This window comes from Telmatherina bonti (assembly GCF_933228915.1).
Source record: "Telmatherina bonti genome assembly, chromosome: 11".
NCBI lineage: Eukaryota > Metazoa > Chordata > Actinopteri > Atheriniformes > Telmatherinidae > Telmatherina > Telmatherina bonti.
The window spans coordinates 10,678,616-10,699,160 of record NC_136629.1 but is presented as its reverse complement, the minus strand read 5'-3'; the positions used below and the strand labels follow the sequence as shown (position 1 = coordinate 10,699,160).

General features: G+C 44.2%; 1 protein-coding gene across 1 annotated transcript in view; it reads left to right on the top strand.

The window, feature by feature from the left end:
• Positions 1 to 20,545, top strand: part of ttc27 (tetratricopeptide repeat domain 27) — an 87,385-nt gene that overhangs the window by 15,317 nt on the left and 51,523 nt on the right. The window contains exons 4-9 of the mRNA XM_079248405.1: positions 3,599 to 3,727; positions 4,499 to 4,601; positions 9,616 to 9,774; positions 9,853 to 9,992; positions 11,961 to 12,073; positions 17,751 to 17,817. Coding sequence (XP_079104531.1) covers positions 3,599 to 3,727; positions 4,499 to 4,601; positions 9,616 to 9,774; positions 9,853 to 9,992; positions 11,961 to 12,073; positions 17,751 to 17,817 — 711 coding nt within the window. The remainder of the gene's footprint in view (positions 1 to 3,598; positions 3,728 to 4,498; positions 4,602 to 9,615; positions 9,775 to 9,852; positions 9,993 to 11,960; positions 12,074 to 17,750; positions 17,818 to 20,545) is intronic.

Below are 20,545 nucleotides of genomic sequence, written 5' to 3'. Positions count from 1 at the left end.
GTTCTTGCAGCTGTTTGTCCAAAAGCACACGACAGTTACGAGCAGTAAATCAGCAGAAAATATGCAGAAAACATTAATATTTTCTACTTTAGCAGTTGTTCTGTGCGTACCAGGTGATTCCTGCCCGTGTTTGATGAGTTGAAAGGCGTAAGAGCCTTTTCCAACACGTCTGTATTAGATTTGACAGGTTGCAGGTAGAATTTGTTTGTGCAATTTATTGTGAATTTATTTACGTGTGTGTGTGTGTGTGTGTGTGTGTGTGTGTGTGTGTGTGTGTGTGTGTGTGTGTGTGTGTGTGTGTGTGTGTGTGTGTGTGTGTGTGTGTGCTGCAAGTCCTCAGTTACACAGGAAAAGCATCAGTTAACAAAGTGTGTGTGAAACACACACAATGCAGAAGTTAGAGCACAGGCCTGAATCCATGAAGCTGACGAGGAAAATCAGGTTCAGGATCATGGAGGATGATTTCCGTCTCAGAAACCGTTTGGATCCACCGCAGAGTTTTTCCTGAAGAGACGGGACCAGACGCAGGGTGAGCTGAAGACGACCTCGCTGCAGGAGAAGTGCCCCATAATGAAGCATCTCCTGGGTCCTAATTACAGCGGCTGCAGGTTATTGCTTCCTGGCGGCGCCGCACGGCGGTGCATTCGGCCCGGACATTACGCCGGAGGAGAAGCCGTTTCTTTCATCGAAGCAATTCCTTCGGCATCAGTGATTTATCTGCGCTGTCGCGCAGAGGAGGCGTTGGGATGAAGCAGGTTTCCAAGCAGGTGAAGCAGGTGAAAGGGAGGACAAACATCAGACATCATCACCTGGGCTCGTTGCTTCTGGAGACATGAACGTAGAATCAGCAGCAGCCAGAACTGATGAGGATAAATAAACGTTTCCAGCATGAGCGCCGTCGTTGGCGTTGACTAAGTCAGCAGCTTCAGTGTCGGTCAGGAATCGATAAGAAGTGTGAAACTGAATAGATTACTGGAGATCAGTGATGTATGCGTGGATGCTGAGGCTGCTCTGGCTTCATGGTCCCTGGTTCCAGTTTCCATGGAAACACATGATAAACATTTAGAACCACAAGAAGAAGCCGTTGTGCACAGATGTTTGCGTACACTCTGCCGGCTACTTGCTTGCTGCTCAGACGTCTCCCGGCCAGACCAGGTCTGAGGAACCAGATGCACTGATGACCAATCGGCTGCTGGAACACGAGCTGGACGTTCCTGCACACGAAATGCGAACACTGTTGGACTGCGACCGTGCCAGTAGCCCCAGTGAAGAGGTTCCTGGATTTTAGGATTTTTAGGGGTTTCTGTTTCAGCCACATGTGGACGTCCACCGTTCCCTGCTTTCTGTCCGGGTCCTGTTCCTCCTCCAGGAACGTGTCGCGTCTCACTGACGTCACGCTGCTTCGTAGCTGGTGCATCTATCACCAACCACACCTACAGGGTAAGGGTATGTTGCCGCGGAAACAAAACCCTTTTGGGTTTACCAAACCAGATTATTGCAAGCCAGATCCTGTAGTGGAAACAAGACTTTTTAACCCTTTCAGTACCAGCATGACATGGTTTCACCAGCACAGCCTACCTGAGTGTTGCTGCTGACCATGTCCATCCCTTTCTGAGCACAGTGGAGCATCTTCTGATGGAAACTTCCAGCAGGATGATGCACCATGTCACAAAGCTCACATCATCTCCACCATGACGATGAGTTCACTGTCCTCTAACGGCTCCACAGTCACCAGATCTACATCCAGCAGACAAGCTTTGGGATGAGGTGGAACAGGAGATTCTCATGGTGATGAGGTGGAACAGGAGATTCTCATGGTGATGAGGTGGAACGGGAGATTCTCATGGTGATGAGGTGGAACGGGAGATTCTCATCATGATGAGGTGGAACGGGAGATTCTCATGGTGATGAGGTGGAACGGGAGATTCTCATCATGATGAGGTGGAACGGGAGATTCTCATCATGATGAGGTGGAACGGGAGAGTCTCATCATGATGAGGTGGAACGGGAGATTCTCATCATGATGTGGTGGAACTGTAGATTCTCATCGTGATGAGGTGGAATGGGAGATTCTCATCATGATGTGGTGGAACGGGAGATTCTCATCATGATGTGGTGGAACAGGAGATTCTCATGGTGATGAAGTGGAACGGGAGATTCTCATGGTGATGAGGTGGAACGGGAGATTCTCATGGTGATGAGGTGGAACGGGAGATTCTCATCGTGATGAGATGGAACGGGAGATTCTCATGGTGATGAGGTGGAACGGGAGATTCTCATCATGATGAGGTGGAACAGGAGATTCTCATCATGATGAGGTGGAACAGGAGATTCTCATCATGAGGTGGAACGGGAGATTCTCATCATGATGAGGTGGAACGGGAGATTCTCATCATGAGGTGGAACGGGAGATTCTCATCGCTATGAGGTGGAACGGGAGATTCTCATGGTGATGAGGTGGAACGGGAGATTCTCATGGTGATGAGGTGGAACGGGAGATTCTCATGGTGATGAGGTGGAACGGGAGATTCTCATGGTGATGAGGTGGAACGGGAGATTCTCATCGCTATGAGGTGGAACGGGAGATTCTCATCGCTATGAGGTGGAACGGGAGATTCTCATGGTGATGAGGTGGAACGGGAGATTCTCATGGTGATGAGGTGGAACGGGAGATTCTCATCATGATGAGGTGGAACGGGAGAGTCTCATCATGATGAGGTGGAACGGGAGATTCTCATGGTGATGAGGTGGAACGGGAGATTCTCATGGTGATGAGGTGGAACGGGAGATTCTCATCATGATGAGGTGGAACGGGAGAGTCTCATCATGATGAAGTGGAACGGGAGATTCTCATGGTGATGAGGTGGAACGGGAGAGTCTCATCATGATGAGGTGGAACGGGAGATTCTCATGGTGATGAGGTGGAACGGGAGATTCTCATGGTGATGTGGTGGAACGGGAGATTCTCATCGTGATGAGGTGGAACGGGAGATTCTCATGGTGATGTGGTGGAACGGGAGATTCTCATGGTGATGAGGTGGAACGGGAGATTCTCATGGTGATGAGGTGGAACGGGAGATTCTCATGGTGATGTGGTGGAATGGGAGATTCTCATCATGATGTGGTGGAACGGGAGATTCTCATGGTGATGTGCAGCGACCGTGTGATGCCTCATCCGTTTCCAACACCTGGTTCAGTCTGTCACTGCGAAGGGTTAGGAATAGAAGCCAGAAAACAGTTGAGGATGCAACAGTTTGCACCGTGTTTGAACAAACTGTTTTCATCGTTCCAGGCTCTGACATGAGAGCGAAGCCACATTTTATCTGTTTCCCAGCAACGTGGACCGCTAGCAGCCAATGAGAGTTTATTACATGGCAGGTTATTTCCAATAAGTCTCATCAAAGTAAAATGACTGGTTGCAGAGTGACGTTATCATTCTGCCCTCTCAATGCTTCGTTTCTACGGAGCTTTACACAACATGTCGCCTTCATCGTTTCACAGCGCTGTTGGGTTTTATTTGATTTCATTCTCAAGTTTTAGTTTTATTTGAATTTAGTAGAACTCATCTTTAAGCCTATTTAACTCTTTTCTTTCTCAGAAAGCTTTAAATGAAGGAATCATGTCCAGCCTCCTCCTGGACGGGGAGTCTGTGTACAGTCTGGTCGTCAGCCCCCTTCTCCTCCTGCTGGCTCGGGTCATCCTCACCACTACCATGGAAAACCTTCCGGTAAGTCTGCTTATCTGAGTGGAGGGTGTGCTGGTGAGGTGGTGGGTTCCTGGCGGGTTCCTGGTGGGTTCCTGGCGGGTTCCTGGCAGGTTCCTGGTGGGTTTCTGCGCTCGATGAGTGCAATGGTTAGAAGAGACCCTGCCTGTTATGGAGGTTTTCAGCAGAGGGACATAAAGCCTTTGTCGCACAATAATGACTGACATAAAATGGAAGAAGTAAAAAGTAAGTAGCGTACACCACCAGTCAAAAGTGGGGGAAGTGCATCTGCTTTTGTTATTTGTATAATTTAAGGTAACTCTACTAGTAAGTGAACATTATTAGGCATACAAGCTTTGCTTCTTCCTATTTTCTTTTTGTTTTACTTGATTGTTTTTTTGGAAATGGACAAACTGATTGTGACTGATACAAACAAAACTAACTAACTAACTAGTTAGTTAACTAAGTGTGTACAAACTTTTGACTGGCTCTGCATTAAGGAGCGTTAAATCATATTAAATTTTGTTTTTGTCCCTTTATTTTTAACTTTTACTGATATTTAACAAATTACAGCTGAAACATATTCAGCATATGTGTATTTTATTGTTATGAATACGAATTATATAATAGTCTCATCTGGGCATGAAAAATAAACTTCATATGAGGATGATCTGAATGATGGTAAAACGGCACATCGATGTATCTTGATACTATTAATAATGTTTTCAAACTGGATCAGTCGTTTATATTAGATTATTTCCAGAAGTTGTATTTATGGTGATTTTCCCCCTCCAGCTGCTGGCCTGGTGGACTCTTCGCTACGTCAACCTTCACCAGCAGATCCTGGAGGCCCGATCTCCAACGCTGCTCAGCTTGGCCCAACACAGCACAGAGCGAGGTGTGTACATGTACGAGTTCACCTCGGGGGGGAAATGTTCCGGTAACAGCAGCTGTTTTAATGCATTTACGAGGTTTTTCTACGTAAAAGAGCCGCAGACACCATGATGTGTCTGCAGATGAATGTTCATAAAGTACATAAAATGTCATCAAATTAGATAATACGATATACAGAAGATAGAAATCAATTAATAAATAAATAGATACATGATTAAATAAATAGATAAAATTTCAAGTAAAATCTAAACTAAAAAGGCAAGAAATGAAGAGAATTGTGCAACGTTAATTTTATGCAACGTGGAAAACTACGTTACAGCTCTCTCATTGAATCTAATAACATGACAGTAAATCCAGTTCTATGTTGAGATAAAAAAAATTAATTACTTTTGTTTTTGGGGGGGATTGATCTGCTGGTTATATTAATTTTAAACACTGAAAATCTTCAGTAATGTTGAAGAACAGCTCTGGCCAGCGTATCCAGTCTTTATTTCCAGTCTGCATACATAACACTAGTCCTGCTAGCTACTGTTGCAACAAAACATTAGAAGGATTGGGTTTTTAATAAATGGATGTGTTTTTAATAAATATTTCACTATTAATAATATTGTTATTTCAAATGCCTGCAGCATTTTTTGATTGTGGATACACCATGAGGGTGTATATGCATCTAAAATGCGTCTAGGGTTAGCAGAGGTCTGCGCTCTGCCACGGCTCTTGTGCTTTTTACATATTCTATGTTTCCCCCAAATGTTTTCATATGTAATGTAGCACAGAGAATTAAGATAATGAAGAAATGTTTCTTTAAAATATGGAGGGGTGGGGTGTCTGAAGATGGAAAATCTAAACTCTAATGACATGAAACAGATGATTGATTTTCACCGGTTATGACTCTGTTTGAGCTTCTCTTTGCCAGACTGCAATTCCCAAGTTACGTCATTTTAATCTGGCATAGAGCTGAATGAAATGGAATCAAACAGATACTGTCCACCAAAGTGGAAATTTGTCATTAACTGTGTCCGAATGTCCAACCTATTCCCTACATAGTGACTTTTATAGCAGGGGTCTCTGAATGTGCGGAGAGAACAAAACTGGTGCACTCAAAATGACCAACAATGCATCTTGAAAAGTAGTGAGCATCGATGGTCACTAAATGGGTCAATAAAGATTAAAAAACCCCAAAAAACTAGTTAATTCATTTTAGATGCTTATTTGTTTAATAAATTTGCAGCGAAGACAGAATAAAATGCAAAAATAAAAAATACTATTCTTTTTCACATGAGTTTGGAATGGATTTGGAAAGATGTGTGGTGGTTGCCAATGGTGACAGCCAGAAGATCTGTGACAAGGAGAAAATAGCTAGCTTTGTGTCTGAACCGCCAACAGGATGTATTCACTAAATGCTCTGCTAACTGGTGGAGACCTAAATGGGGGGTTTGGGACTCGCATGGACGTTCAGACACAACCTCTGTCTCAACAACACAAACAGCTGCAGAGCTGCATGAGAAGGACTGAACAAACAAACATTTCTTCATTATGCATTAAGAGGCGATTAGTCTTGTGGACTAGTGGACTCGATGGTGGTCTGGGTCCGAGTCCCTGAGTAGAACCAGACCTGTACTGTTGACACAGAAAGCTTTGTCATCCCGACGCGTTCATGATGGTTTTGTAGAAGCAACCTTTCCTCATGTTAAAGGAAAACTGGAATAAAACATGTAAAAAATTAATTTAAAAAAAAAAATTATATATATGTGTGTTAGGAACAACATGTGGTCCAGATGGTCCGGCAGCAGACAGAACTGGCAGGAGAACCTGAAGGTTGTGATCAGTGATACCATTTAAAACCTGGTTAAAGCGATGAAGAACTCGCAACATGTTGGAGCAGAGAAACATCAGAGATATGGATCGCAGCCAGCGCATTTTGTGGGTTGGGTTTGTTTGGTTGGGTTGGGTTGGGTTTGTTTGGTTGGGTTGGGTTTGTTTGGTTGGGTTGGGTTGGGTTGGTTTGGTTGGGTTGGGGTGGGGTTGGGTTTGTTGGGTTGGGGTGGGGTTGGGTTTGTTTGGTTGGGTTGGGTTGGGGTGGGGTTGGGTTTGTTTGGTTGGGTTGGGTTTGTTTGGTTGGGTTGGGTTTGTTAGGTTGGGTTGAGTTTGTTTGGTTGGGTTGTGTTGGTTTGGTTGGGTTGGGGTGGGGTTGGGTTTGTTTGGTTTGTTTGGTTGGGTTGAGTTTGTTTGGTTGGTTTGGTTGGGTTGGGGTGGGGTTGGGTTTGTTGGGTTGGGTTGGGGTGGGGTTGGGTTTGTTGGGGTGGGGTGGGGTTGGGTTGGGTTTGTTGGGTTGGGTTGGGTTGGGTTGGTTTGGGTTGGGGTGGGGTGGGGTTGGGTTGGTTTGGGTTGGGGTGGGTTTGTTGGGTTGGGGTGGGGTTGGTTTGGGTTGCAGCCTGCTCCTGCAGCGCAGTCACCAGCGAGTCTTCTGACACGCTGCGTGGACATCTGTGATCATCATCAACTGCCGTCGCTTCATGAATGCTGAGTGGAGATGAAAGTGTGTGACTCATGGTCATGAATTAAACACCTCCATCAGTCTGAGGAGGATCTTTGTCTCTGTGACAGGAGCACGATGAATAATCACATCAGAGAAGAGGAAGCAGAAAGACACAGCCTTCCTCCTCCTCCTCCTCACTAATCCTGTTTTATTTATGGAGTAAGGTAAAAGCCTCTGGCCTTCAGGCAGAGTCTGTGCAGCGGCACCCTGCTCTGCTAGATGCTGATCTTTGCAGTGTTGCAGCAGCGTCTCTGAGGTCTGGCTGCATATTTCCACAACGGGATGGGAGATTCTCACCCCTTTAACAGCGCAGACATCTCAGCCGCAGCAGCGTTTGGGAACTTCTCCATGGGAAAGCTCGGGGGTCCTTAATCCAGTCCACGTTGGTGCGCTCTGCTCAGCCACAGAGAAATAAATACAATCACAAGAAGAAGATCTGTGTTGTTTCTCTTCTTCTCTTGTCTTTTTTCATGCACTCAGGTTATGGTTGACCCATAATCATGTCCACAGCTGGGACTCTTACTGCTCTATCATCACATGTACCATTTCTGCCCCACAACTGTGGAAACTTATAGGTTCTTATCTCAAGCCATAGAACATGATCAGAACATGTTTGATGCTGCAAACAGAAATACAACCAGGCGTCATGTGGTTCAAAGGATAAAAGGACCGTAAAATGTAACTTAAATTAAACTTCTTTGTAGTTTCCTAAAGAAAGCCTTGGTTTGACGCTCGAATCCCTCGTAATCCACACCAAAACTCCACAGTATCCACGGGATTCAGTTGAATAGTTTTACTTGAAACTTAAACAATTTGTTCAGCAGTTCTCTGAAGTATGGAGAAAAAAAAATAAAGATAAAAAATGAGGAGAAATAAAACGAGAGAATGAGAGGTCAAAAAAGCTGTGCTGCTCTCCTTCACACTGTCTCTGCCTGTCTTCATGCCAAGTCAATCTAATATGCAAATCAACGTAGATCCACAGCATCCTCTCTGAAGCTGCACATCATTCTTATATGACCTTAACTAGTATAACCAAGTTATCTTTGGTTCAAATGAGAATTAAATGACATGCATTTTAAATATATTGAAAACAAAGTGCTGATATTCATTAAAATTGTATTTAGGCTCCAACATTCTTCCTGGTGTGATTTCAGTTCATTATTCATGATTTAATCTAACCTCCCCCCTACTGTTCCCCAGTAGAAGGTGGATTAACATCCCTGTCAGACCAGGAAAGACTACCTCATTTCCAAAGAAGCTGCAACGTTGCGTAAAACATGAATGAAATAAAAATACCGGATGTCTATAATGTCTCTTTGTAATTAAAATAAAACTATTACAATGAGAAGTGGGACATGTGTGTACGCAGTGGTTAAAGTTCTAAATAACATTTCACTGGTTTATTTCAGGATCCCTTTTAAAGAAACAGTTTCTGTTTAATAAAACCTTAAGACGACGGCTCCTCATGAAAAGGCAACGTGTGTGTTGTGGTTCATAGAAACAAATTTAGATACACACAATCATCAAAACTACAGGAATAAATATGGAAGACTTTCACCCTCTCATCCCTCATTTTGTGCATAAAGGGAGGAGCGGACGAGTGACGGAAACAGACAAGGGGGAGGTGTATAAAATGGGACCAAAAGATATCTGTTCATCCTCAATTATTTCCAGAAAATTATCTGTTGCTTTTTTTTAAATAAATTTGTGAAATTAAAGAGACTTTAACACCCTCTACAACGATTTGTAAATCCTTTTTATTCCGTTTTCAACCGACTTGAACTTTAAAGACATGAATGATATTTAATGTTTAATCTGATTAACTTAAGTTTTTTTTAAATTCCATATTCCCTTATTTTAAACGTGAAAGCTGCAACATGTTCCATAAAAGCTGGAGCAGGGGCAACAAAAGGCTGGGAAAGTTGAGGAATGCTTGTTTGGATCGTTCCACAGGTGAACAGGTTCATTGGAAACAGGTGGGTGTCATAATTGGGTATAAAAGGATTATCCTGGTTCAGTTGTAAACAAAAAAAGATGGGACGAGGTTCACCACTATATGAACAGCTGCATGAGCAAACAAACAGTTTGTAAACTAGCAGGAATGTAGGGATTTGATCGTCTATAGCCCATAATATCGTAAGAAGAAATCTGGAGGAATCTCTGCACATAAGCAGCACGGTTGTATTCCCATGAGTCCACATCTCAGATTGCTTTTGGAAATAATGGACGTGTTGTCCTCCCATCCAGTCGTCTTTTAGATGTCCCTGCTTGTTTCAGTAAGACGATGCCAGGATGCATTCTGCATAGGAAAAGTCTGACTACCAGGCCGACCTGCCTGCAGTCCAGACAGTCTTCTGTTCCAGATCAAAAAACCTGAAAACCTCTTTTCCTGTCCTTGACCTTTTGACATGCAGCGAATCCAAGTTGGAGATGTTTTTACCCACGTTTTTGGTGTTTATTTCTCCTGGTTCGTTCACAGTGCTGAAATGTGGGTCTGTGCTGTCGGAGCAGAAGAACCTGGCCATCCAGTTCCACCTGGAGTGTGCGTACATCAGTCTCACCTACTACGAGTACCAGGCAGCAAAGGAGCACATCACCAAGGCCAGGGAGCTGTCTGGACTGAGCATCAACATGACCGGTACGTGTTGGACCACGATGAGCTGATCGATACTTCGTCACACTGACTCAGCTGTTAATCGCATCTGATCCGTCTTAGGGGCTCTGGGCAAACGAACCCGGTTCCAGCAGAACTACCTGGCGCAGCTCATCCTCGAGGTCAAAAGGAAGCAGGAAGATCCGGATCAGTGTCTCAGAGAAGCCAGTCCCACCCCCACACCACAAGCTAGCCTCCCCAAGGTGAGAACTCCTGACAAACAGCATCGGCGGCGTCGCATCGGCGGCGGCGTCGCATCGGCAGCAACGTCGCATCGGCAGCAACGTCGCATCGGCAGCAGCGTCGCATCGGCAGCATGCGTCGCATCGGCAGCATGCGTCGCATCGGCAGCAGCGTCGCATCGGCAGCAGCGTCGCATCGGCAGCATGCGTCGCATCGGCAGCAGCGTCGCATCGGCAGCATGCGTCGCATCGGCAGCAGCGTCGCATCGGCAGCAGCGTCGCATCGGCAGCAGCGTCGCATCGGCAGCATGCGTCGCATCGGCAGCATGCGTCGCATCGGCAGCAGCGTCGCATCGGCAGCAGCGTCGCATCGGCAGCATGCGTCGCATCGGCAGCAGCGTCGCATCGGCAGCAGCGTCGCATCGGCAGCATGCGTCGCATCGGCAGCAGCGTCGCATCGGCAGCATGCGTCGCATCGGCAGCATGCAGGATTGGGTCCCTGCTTTTTGCAAATGACGTGGTCCTGTTGGCTTCATCTGGTCGTGATCTCCAGCTCTCGCTTGAGCGATTTGCGGCCGAGTGTGAAGCGGCTGGGATGGCAATCAGCACCTCCAAATCTGAGACCATGGTCCTCAGCCGGAATAGGGTGGATTGCCCTCTCCGGGTCGGGAGTCAGGTCCTGCCTCAAGTGGAGGAGTTTAAATATCTCGGGGTCTTGTTCACGGGTGAGGGAAGGATGGAGCGCGAGATCGACAGATGGATCGGTGCGGCGTCTGCAGTAATGCGGACTCTGCGCCGGTCTGTCATGGTGAAGAAGGAGCTGAGCCAGAAGGCGAAGCTCTCGATTTACCAGTCGATCTACGTTCCTACCCTCACCTATGGTCATGAGCTGTGGGTCGTGACCGAAAGAACGAGATCTCGTATACAGGTGGCTGAAATGAGTTTCCTCCGCAGGGTGGCCGGGCTCTCCCTTAGAGATAGGGTGAGGAGCTCGGTCATCCGGGAGGAGATCAGAGTAGAGCCGCTGCTCCTCCGCATCGAGAGGAACCAGTTGAGGTGGCTCAGGCATCTGGTCAGGATGCCTCCTGGACCTCCCTGGTGAGGTGTTCCAGGCATGTCCCTCTGGGAGGAGACCCCGGGGAAGACCCAGGACACGCTGGAGGGATTATATCTCTCGGCTGGCCTGGGAATGCCTCGGGATCCCCCCCGCAGAGTTGGCAAATGTGGCTGGGGAGAGGGAAGTCTGGGCTTCCCTGCTTAGGCTGCTGCCCCCGCGACCCGACCCCGGATAAGCAGCAGAAAATGAAGATGAAGTTTCTTTTGTGTTTGTTTCAATGCTGATACGTTCTCCTGAAAGAAATGGAAGAATGATGTGCTGATGAGAAAAGCCTGCCTCATGGTTGATCTGGTTTTTTCTACAAACTGCTGAAAATAATTCAGTTCAGTTCAACTTTATTTGTGCAGCGCAAATTCCCAGCCGTGTCATGTTGGAGCAATTTACTCATCAATTTTGGCCTTAATAACTTCTGTTTTCTTGTTCTGGTCGACCTTCATGCTGTTTTATCTGTTGATTCATTCATTTTACATCATTTTAACCTCTTAAGCCTTTCAGTGTCCTGAAAGGAGCATTAAAGAGGTTCGTCTTCTGTTTAAATAAATGTTTAAATAAAAACAAATGTGTAAAGTTTTAGGGTTAAACAGCTGTGGGATAATGATTTTAGTTCATTGTGAATGTAGGTAGAATCTCTGCCTTTCTAAATGGTTGTCTACGTACGTAGTTGGACTGATATTAAGTTGCTTTTCCAGCATTTCAACAATAAACATGTTTACCTGCTGAGCATCACCTTGGAGGGATTTGTGTTTAAAGTCTCACAGCTGTCATTAATCTCTAAAAGCGCGTCGCTGCAAGCGAGACGTCTGCAGAGTTAAAGCTCATGCCTGCTGGATCGGTTTACGTTTGGGGCTCTTAGCGTGTTTCTGTGTTTGCAGGACTACCATCTGGACGACGACACAGTGCTGGATGAGATCAGTTTAGCAGAACCAGATCAGTACAAGCTGCCGGACCTGAGTGCTGAGGAGCAGGCCCTCATCCTCGGCGTCTGGTAAGTCGTGACGGTTTCTGCAGCACTAAGTTGATAGATGAGTTTATGAAACATCCATGGAGATTTTCTCCTCAGTGTGTCTGAAGCAACGTTCTGCTGCATGCATGAATCTAGCTGAGTTCACCCACCAGATGTTGTCTTCTAACCGCCTGAATGTTTGTCTGGCTGAGAGTGTAGATATTAGTCTGGATTATGTCAGACACATTGTTCTTTATCTTTCTAGTCAATATCCAGTCAGGCTGAGATGATATGCTTTTCTCATGGTTCAATTTTTCATGATTTTGGTGTTTTTTTGTTTCCTTGAGGCCGATTCGATTTAAATCGCGATTCCTCAGTATTGACTTATTTTACTTTGCTTTTTAAACAGCAGACCATGTGAAAAAGTTGCATGTTGACCAAGTTTACAGACTATATCATGCGTCAGATTTCCTAAATAAAAACATCAGCTGTGTCTCCGTTTTTAAGATTTATTCAGCAGCAGAATATCTGAAGCAGCTATTTGAACTGTTGTTTCAAAAGCTGGAACTGCATATAAAAGTGCTGGTTTGAGTGCGTGTTGGCTTGCTGCTGACTTGCATACGGAAGCTTTATTAATGAGTAAAAATCCCATTTGTGTGTGTTTCTGTAGCATATATAAAGAGGAAGCAATGCAGGGTCTATTTTGCTTTGGAAACATGATGGTCATGGTTTGTGGAGGATTTGGAACAACTCCGAACCAACAATCAAACAAGGCTGCAGAACAGAAACACAGGCTTCACAAGAACAGCACGGAAACTTTAACTCTAAAACCCAACATTAACTTATTAATCATTGATTAAATAATTATAAGTGACAGTGATATAAGCAGGATAATGCTCTTTGAAGTGTCCATTATCAGAAATAAATGGACTTCACAGAAGCAACCATCCGACGCAGAGCAGAGGACTGTTGCCTCCACTGGTTTCTGATGATGGGCACCTCGTCGGACATTATCCCTTACATGTATAATGGGAACAGGGTCGGACCCAAAACGGCCCCATGAGGAACACCACAACAAACTGATACAGAACTATAACCACTGGCAGGGATATTACAGTTACTTCATTTGATTTTTAATTGCCCAATAAATCCCCATGTCTGAACCGTAACAGCTGATTCATGCAACTTGCTAACAAAACAAAGTTGTTAAATCAGTTGTGGCGTCCTGCAGTCATCTTCTAAAACCAAGCCTGGAAAGCCATCTTCAGAAATTAGGGTAAAGTGAAGTTTAAACCAAGACTAGAGAAGAAAACAGTGGGCTTAGCAGTTTTGGCTGCCAAAAGAATAATTTTACTAAACAGGAAAATTCACAAGCCAAAATGCTTCTCCATGGAAACATGGTTATCTGAATTTCTAAATCTTATAAACATGGAAAGAACAACGGATATGCTAAATGATACTAAAATCAACTCTATTGAAACTGAAACTATTTGGAAGCTGGTATGGGGACAGATGGGATCACAAATGAGGGTTTGATGTCAAGTAAGTAATTCAGTTTCCCATTGCACATGGAGGGAATGTGTGTCCGGGCTTCTGACATGTAGTATATAAATTGCTAATTAGCTAAAATAAGAGTTTTGCATGGGTTGGTACCATAGACTGTATATAAAGAGATGGACGGAGCCTCCGTAATGTCACCCATAGGTTTGATTGAAGCTCGGTGGGTGGTTCCTACCATCGCCATCTTGGCAGCGTCATGTGCGTCATTTAGCCCGGAAAATGCAAATATGGGCAAAGAGGTGGAGCTGAGAGGGGGGCCGTGAGCGTCATGGCGGATGATTGACATCGAGCGAACTCCGAGCTTTCTGTAGCTAAAAGCTAACCGAGCTAACCCCGGGATAACGGGAGCTAACCAGCTAACGGAGGTAAGCGGGCTAAAGCTAAGTCACGTTGTTAACCAGCTGAAAACCGCGGTTGTTCTACGTTCTTCTTAATTGAAGCGGGAGATCAGGTACCTGTCAATCAAAAGGACACGCCCCTAAATTTGCCGAACTTCGAGATTAAATTACTTTCAATTGGGCGAGTTAGAAAAAAAATTCACTCCCGCCACAGTTGTCATGAAGGTAAACCTGACCTATTAAACCGAAAATAGATTTTTGAACCAGACTGTAAACATGTTTATTTCTGCTGTAAACATGTTTATTTCTGCCGTGAAGTTGGTCTTTTTAACATGGGAGTCTATGGAGCCCCTAGTGGATGAAGGAGGGAACTGCAGTTTTATGCACTTCCACATAGGCTTCACTTTTAACCGCCGGAGGTTGCCGCTTGGTAGGTACACATACATAAACGTGGGTATGTGTGTATATATTTTGTATACAGATGTAAATGGAGTTGGTGTGTGTATGTATATGTGTGCAGGTATATGTATGTATAGGATTATGTAAGGATTGTAAATATATGTATGTAAAAAGGCATGACATGCTTACCACCTGGCCTTCTGATATAGGGTTCTCAGCTAAATACTTTAGCGTCAAATATGAGTATGCACTCAATCCCCCCCCCCCCCCCCACCCTTTTTTTTTTTTTTTTTTTTTTTTTTTTTTATATTTTCTTTTTTTTTTTCTCCTATGTGTCGTTATGTGATGTTGTGGGACTGTGTAGGTTGTTTGTTTTGAATACTTTAACGTGACGAAGCATCTACCTGCTTCTCACCAAGATGCCATGTTACTGCTGGAAAGTAACTAAAACTCATGAATTCTGTTTAGTTTTGAGCTGCTGAGATCAGTTCAAGGTTTTTTCTGTCCTAATCAGTGCAGGGATGCCATGTACAAGTTATGTACAATTACAACCATTTGTCTCAGTCAGAAACGTCTCCGTACACAACTCCTCCAGTCGTAGAATAACTGTTCAGTGGCTGTAAATGTAGATTTTTATTCATAGTGGTGATTTTATCCAGGAAACGGGGGGACCAGCAGACACCAAGAGTAATACAAAAGCGCTTTGCGTCACAGCGAGTCTGTGATTAATTTCCGTGCCTCTGCTGATGCTTCTGCTGGGGCGGGATGGGTCAAGTGAAGGGCAATGGAGCAGGCAGTGAGATTGCTGGGAGGTGATTGATGAGCAGCAGGCCTGTTTGAATTAAAGGTGGATCTGCACACCTGCATGTTGCTCCAAGGCGATGTCAGACACGGGTATATTATATCTCCAGAGTCCTTCAGAAAGGCAACATGTCAGAGTTTTTGTCATTTTTATTTTAAATCCATGAAACCTTGAAAAAAATACAAGCTGTCCTCCTTTGTGTATCCGACGTACTCACTTGTCAACACCCTGATGATGCAGATTTTAGTGTTAGAAGCAGATGCTAACATACAGATAATTCATAAAAGGAGAATAATTCTTGTTACGTGTTTGGGGATCGTTAGTTTGACCAGACTTGAGGATTGATTGTCAGTGCCTCTGGGATTGAGACAACACATCTTAGGATGTGCTTACCTTCCATTAGGTTTCACCTGCAGGCTTTATCAGTTCCTGGTTGGACGATCAGAGGCTTGTGTCCTTCATGGTCTTTTGGACTCTGGGAATGCGACCTTGTCTGGTTTTCTATGCTCTCCTGTTGACATGCTGAGTGTTTGGCAGCTCTCGCATCTTGTTTCTAGGCAGGGTACTTTTAAAAGTTCACCCTGATTTAATAACTGAAATGAAATGTTCTCAAAGGAACAAAATGGAGTCAATAATCTGGTGTGACATCTCATAGAGATGCCTTGCTCTCGGGTGCCACCTAGATGGCTGCAACAAAGAGATCTGCAGTACTGCCCAAGTTATCCTTTGGAGATGAGAGAAATTACTGTTATCCATGAAAACTTGGTTGTAGTTTTTCATACCACTGTTTAGCTGTAACGTTTCAGTCAGTTAAACTTCAGCTAGCAGAGGTCCGCCAGCTAGCAGCTAGCCTGCAGCCCAATAATTTAATTTGGAAAAAAAAGAAAAGGAAAAAAGATGACTGCATGGTCCCAGCTGGATTTTATTCCATGAATTGTTACTGTTCATCATCTTGTCTGTTTCCATGACAACAGGATGACATCCATGATAATTAAATATCCTTGTGATGATTTTGTTGCATCATGCCAGCGGTGTTGTGCACGTTTGTCATAAACATAGACTGTATATGAAAGATGGACAGAGCCTTCGAAGGTTAAAAGTGAAGCCTATGTGGAAGTGCATAAAACTGCAGTTCTCCCTTCATCCACTAGGGGCTGCAAAACAGAGCGAATCCCCATAGACTCCCATGTTAAAAAGACCAACTTCACAGCAGAAATAAACATGTTTACAGCCTGGTTTTAAAAGGTTTAATAGGTCAGGTTTACCTTCATGACAACTGTGGGACGAGTGAATTTTTTTCTAACTCGCCTGTTTAAAAGTAATTTACCCTCAAAATCCTGCATATTTAGGGGCGTGTCCTTTTGATTGACAGGTTTCCCACTTCAAGTCAGAAGAACGTAGAACAACCGTGGTTTTTAGCCGGTTAACATGACTTAGCTTTAACCCGCTTACCTCCGTTAGCTGGTTAGGTCCCGTTATCTCCGGGTTAGCTCGGTTAGCTCTTAGCTACAGAAAGCTTGGAGTTCGCTCGATGTCAATCATCCGCCATGACACTCACAACCCCCCTCTCAGCTCCACCTCTTTTGTCATGTTTGTATTTTCCGGGAGAGACGACACACGTGACCCTGCCAAGATGGTGACGGTAGGAACCGCCCACCGAGCTAAAATAATGCAGCCAGTTGTCACTGACAATGGTATAAACTATGTTTAGGTGAACTTCCACAACCTACTGCAGTTATTCTACATGGACCTGCAGCCGGAGCCGACTGAGACTGGCCGCCTGGGAGGGCTTTAGGACGGGAGAGGCTCCCGCTGCTCCTTCCTTACAGTAACTGCAGAACAATATGTGCCTTCAAGTCAGTCGCCAAAACACCAGAAAAGTCTCTAATAACTCCAGTAAAAGCTGCTAGATTTGTCGCTTTTAACAAAAAAAAGTCTCCAGATTTAGCGAGAAAGTCGCCAAGTTGGCAACAGTGTCTGAATGAAAGCAAAGCGGCTGTGGGAGGAGTTTACAGCACAGCGCTGCAACGCCAGAGACGCTCGATTAGCAGCTGAAGACAGCAGGAGAGGAAACTGCAGAGAGAAAAATAATCACACCCTTTTGTTTTTATGATGGTTGAAAACCCAGATCGTAGTTGAGATTAAAATCCGATTAATCGCCCAGACTTAACACATGCTTGCGTAGTTTGCAGCAAGTTTACACACAGACGTAGCCGAACTTTGCAGCAAGTAAATCCCAGACCTCAGGACGGAGGGAACTAGGATAACTTTAACAAGAAGTAGTCTTTGAACACAAAATAAATGTTGCTGTTTGGCCTAAAAAGAGCCATCGAGTGGTTATGACCTTACAGAAGTTCTGTTCTCTCAGTCTGTGAAGACGTGGGACACCATGTCACCAGCCGGAAGATGACAGGATCCTGCAGCGTCAAAGATTGCGTTGAAGCTTCAAGTGTCATTTTTTTTCTCCTAAATGTCTCAAGAAATGTTCAAATCTTAAGGAGATTCCTAGTTTTCTTCTAGTTCGTTTTTTGTTTTTTTTGTCAGTTTAATTCCCTATAATTTTACTTATACATTTTACTCATACATACTTTATTCTGACTTGAACTGTTGTGTTTTGCAGCACCGACTTTCAGAAAAACAATCCTGTTCACAAACTAACAGAGGAAGAACTTCTGGCCTTCACATCCGTAAGTCATTTTTTCTCCATTCCTCTGAATTAAATGATTCGTTTTCCAACAGTGTTGTCCTCAGAGATCCGGCTAGAATACACTGGCCTCTGCTTTGCTTTGCTAAGCGTTTGTATGAACTCCGTTGGGTACTGTTAGACAGAACTTAGTCGAACTAATATCAGTCATTCTCACGTATTTATGGGCCACAATGACAGATTCCACAAGTATCGGGATTTCTGAAGTTCCTTGTCTGAACTGACTGAGTTAAAGTGTCAGTGGACTTGTGTTACGCCCAGTCTAGGGGTTCCTGAACGCAACAGGGAAATGCCATCCTTGAAATAAAAAGTGAAATAAAGATCTAAGATTTGATCTGGAAACAAGTCAGAGTTAAAAATGTGTAAATTAATCTCAGCTTGAGCAAACGCCAAAATAACAAACAAAACAAATCCTATGCTCTGAGTTTAAACTTATCTTCGCAACAAATAAACGTGAAAACAAAAGACAGGTGCTTACCTCCCCATCTAGCAGAAACAGGAGAAAACTCAAACCCAAACAGGAAGCTCACAGCTATTGACAACTGTTTTCAAAAACATTTCACAAACGTTCACACTCTCTGCCAGCCTGACGCAACGCGAAGGACGGTACGCTCCGTCCCTCTGAGCCCTCCAACCAGGACCACTCCCTCTTTTTAAACAGTGGACAGCCGATCCCGTCCCGACCCGTCTCCTCAGGCGGTCCAGTGCCGGTGTCGGGAGGCGCACACCTATCCAGAGTATTTAAGAAAAAAAAAAAAACCCCACACAACCAACAAAACAACTGCAGTCATAACAACTTGACTCAACATCAGATTCATTCCACAGAATTGTTTGAGCATCAACTGGATTTTTGCCTCTGCTGCTGGTTGTTGGGAAATCTGCTTTTTCGTCTTCCCTACCATCGAACCACTCCAATGCCAAGCTGGGGTCTTGCAACTTTCTCTGGGGCAGTGAACCAAGCCAGGAAAGACCCACTTATTTTACTATTGTTTGTCTTTGGCTTGGTAGTTTTTCATCTTGCAGAATAAATTTCACCTTCTTGATAGTGAAGCCTGGTAAAGGAGCCAACTTTATTTATAAAACGCCTTCAGAACTGCAGCAGCCACTCGCCAAAGGGCTGATCATTGAAATAAAATGTTTAAAGCCTCTGAAAATGCAAACTGGACAAAAATGAATAAAAGTACAAGACAGAAAAGCATAAAAGCAAAATAAAATCAACAGCTCACACTGGCTCAAAAACAAACTAATATGGGTCTTTAGAACATATGTAAAAACAGCAGAAGAAGAAGTCCTTCTAATGTTGGAAAGTTGGAGAACTTAGCCCAGTTCTTTGCAACAAACTTCATGGTATTAATTCTTTCTATTATAACATTGGTGATATTATTGGGTGGGAAGGGAGTAAACAACAACAACAACAAAAAAAAAAGCCTGTAGCACTTCATGGAAGGACCTGCGTCCAACTGGACAGTCCACAAGAACCTTCCTATGATGTCCTCTACTGTTTGGTTTCCTGCTTGTGTTGTTCTCACTCATATGTAAGTCCCTTTGGATAAAAGCGTCTGCTAAACGACTGTAGAATAGAATAGAATAGACATATGGACTGGCAGCAAATTGTTCAGCTTGGGAGGACATCGGAGCAGCTGGTCAGCTGAGTGACTGGGAAGGGGGAGTGGACGTCCAGCAACACAGAGAGGTAGGCCAGGGCGAGACCCGCCACCATAGTGAGGATGAAACTGGAGTAATGTTCTTGTTTTTCCACGTCGCAGCAGCATTTTGCAGATGGGACAGAGAGGCCTGATCAGTACCTACATATGAAGAATTGCACAAATCTAACCGACTTGTAATGAATCTGTGGATTACTGTTCTAAAGTCATCCTTTAATAGAATTTTGTTTCCAGTTAAGCCAGCTGTCTGAGCTGGAAGAAACAAGGTTTTACTGCTTCACCGATCCAGTCTAAAGTCATTCTGTCTCGTAAAGACACACTGCGTAACTTTCCAACATTAAAACGGTGGTCCGGACTCGTTTGATGGCATAGTGACATCTCTTGTGTTTATTTCTGAGGATGTTGCTGTGCACCAGCGCCCTGAGAAACCACTACACAACTATTCCTTCTAGTGACGGTGCAGATTTTCCATTTACGCACTGCATCACTCGCTATCAGGCAGATGTGAACACACTATGAACGTGCACTGTGGATCGTTCATCAGTGACATTATCAGAGGGAAGGAAAGACTGAAGGAGGTAGGACAAACTAACTTTTGCTTGCTGGAGAGTTCTCAGAGTACAGACAGGATAAAATCTTATTTATTGATTAATTCTTTTAGTCAGTTTGATTGGGACGTTGCATAATAATGAAGCTCTGTAAGCCACAGCTGTAAAAATGCAGAATTATAGCTAACAAGTTCATATACATCTGTAGTCCCCATACAGTAAAACAAGAAAATGTTTGTACAATAAAAGTAGAATGCATAAATTACAACATTAAGATTTGAAATATTTACATGTTAAAAATGATCCGAGGACTGGTTTGGTTTTAGTTTGAGTTTGAAAGCTGGAAATGTGGGACATTCTCTTGGTGTGAGAAGTAGTGTGTTCTCGACCAGTGGTTCCCTAATGGTGTGCCGTGAGTCAAGTGCAGGTGCGCTCTGTGATACTGTTAACAACAATTCATTGCAATTATTTTTATGATAATAGGCGAATGTTTTTTAAT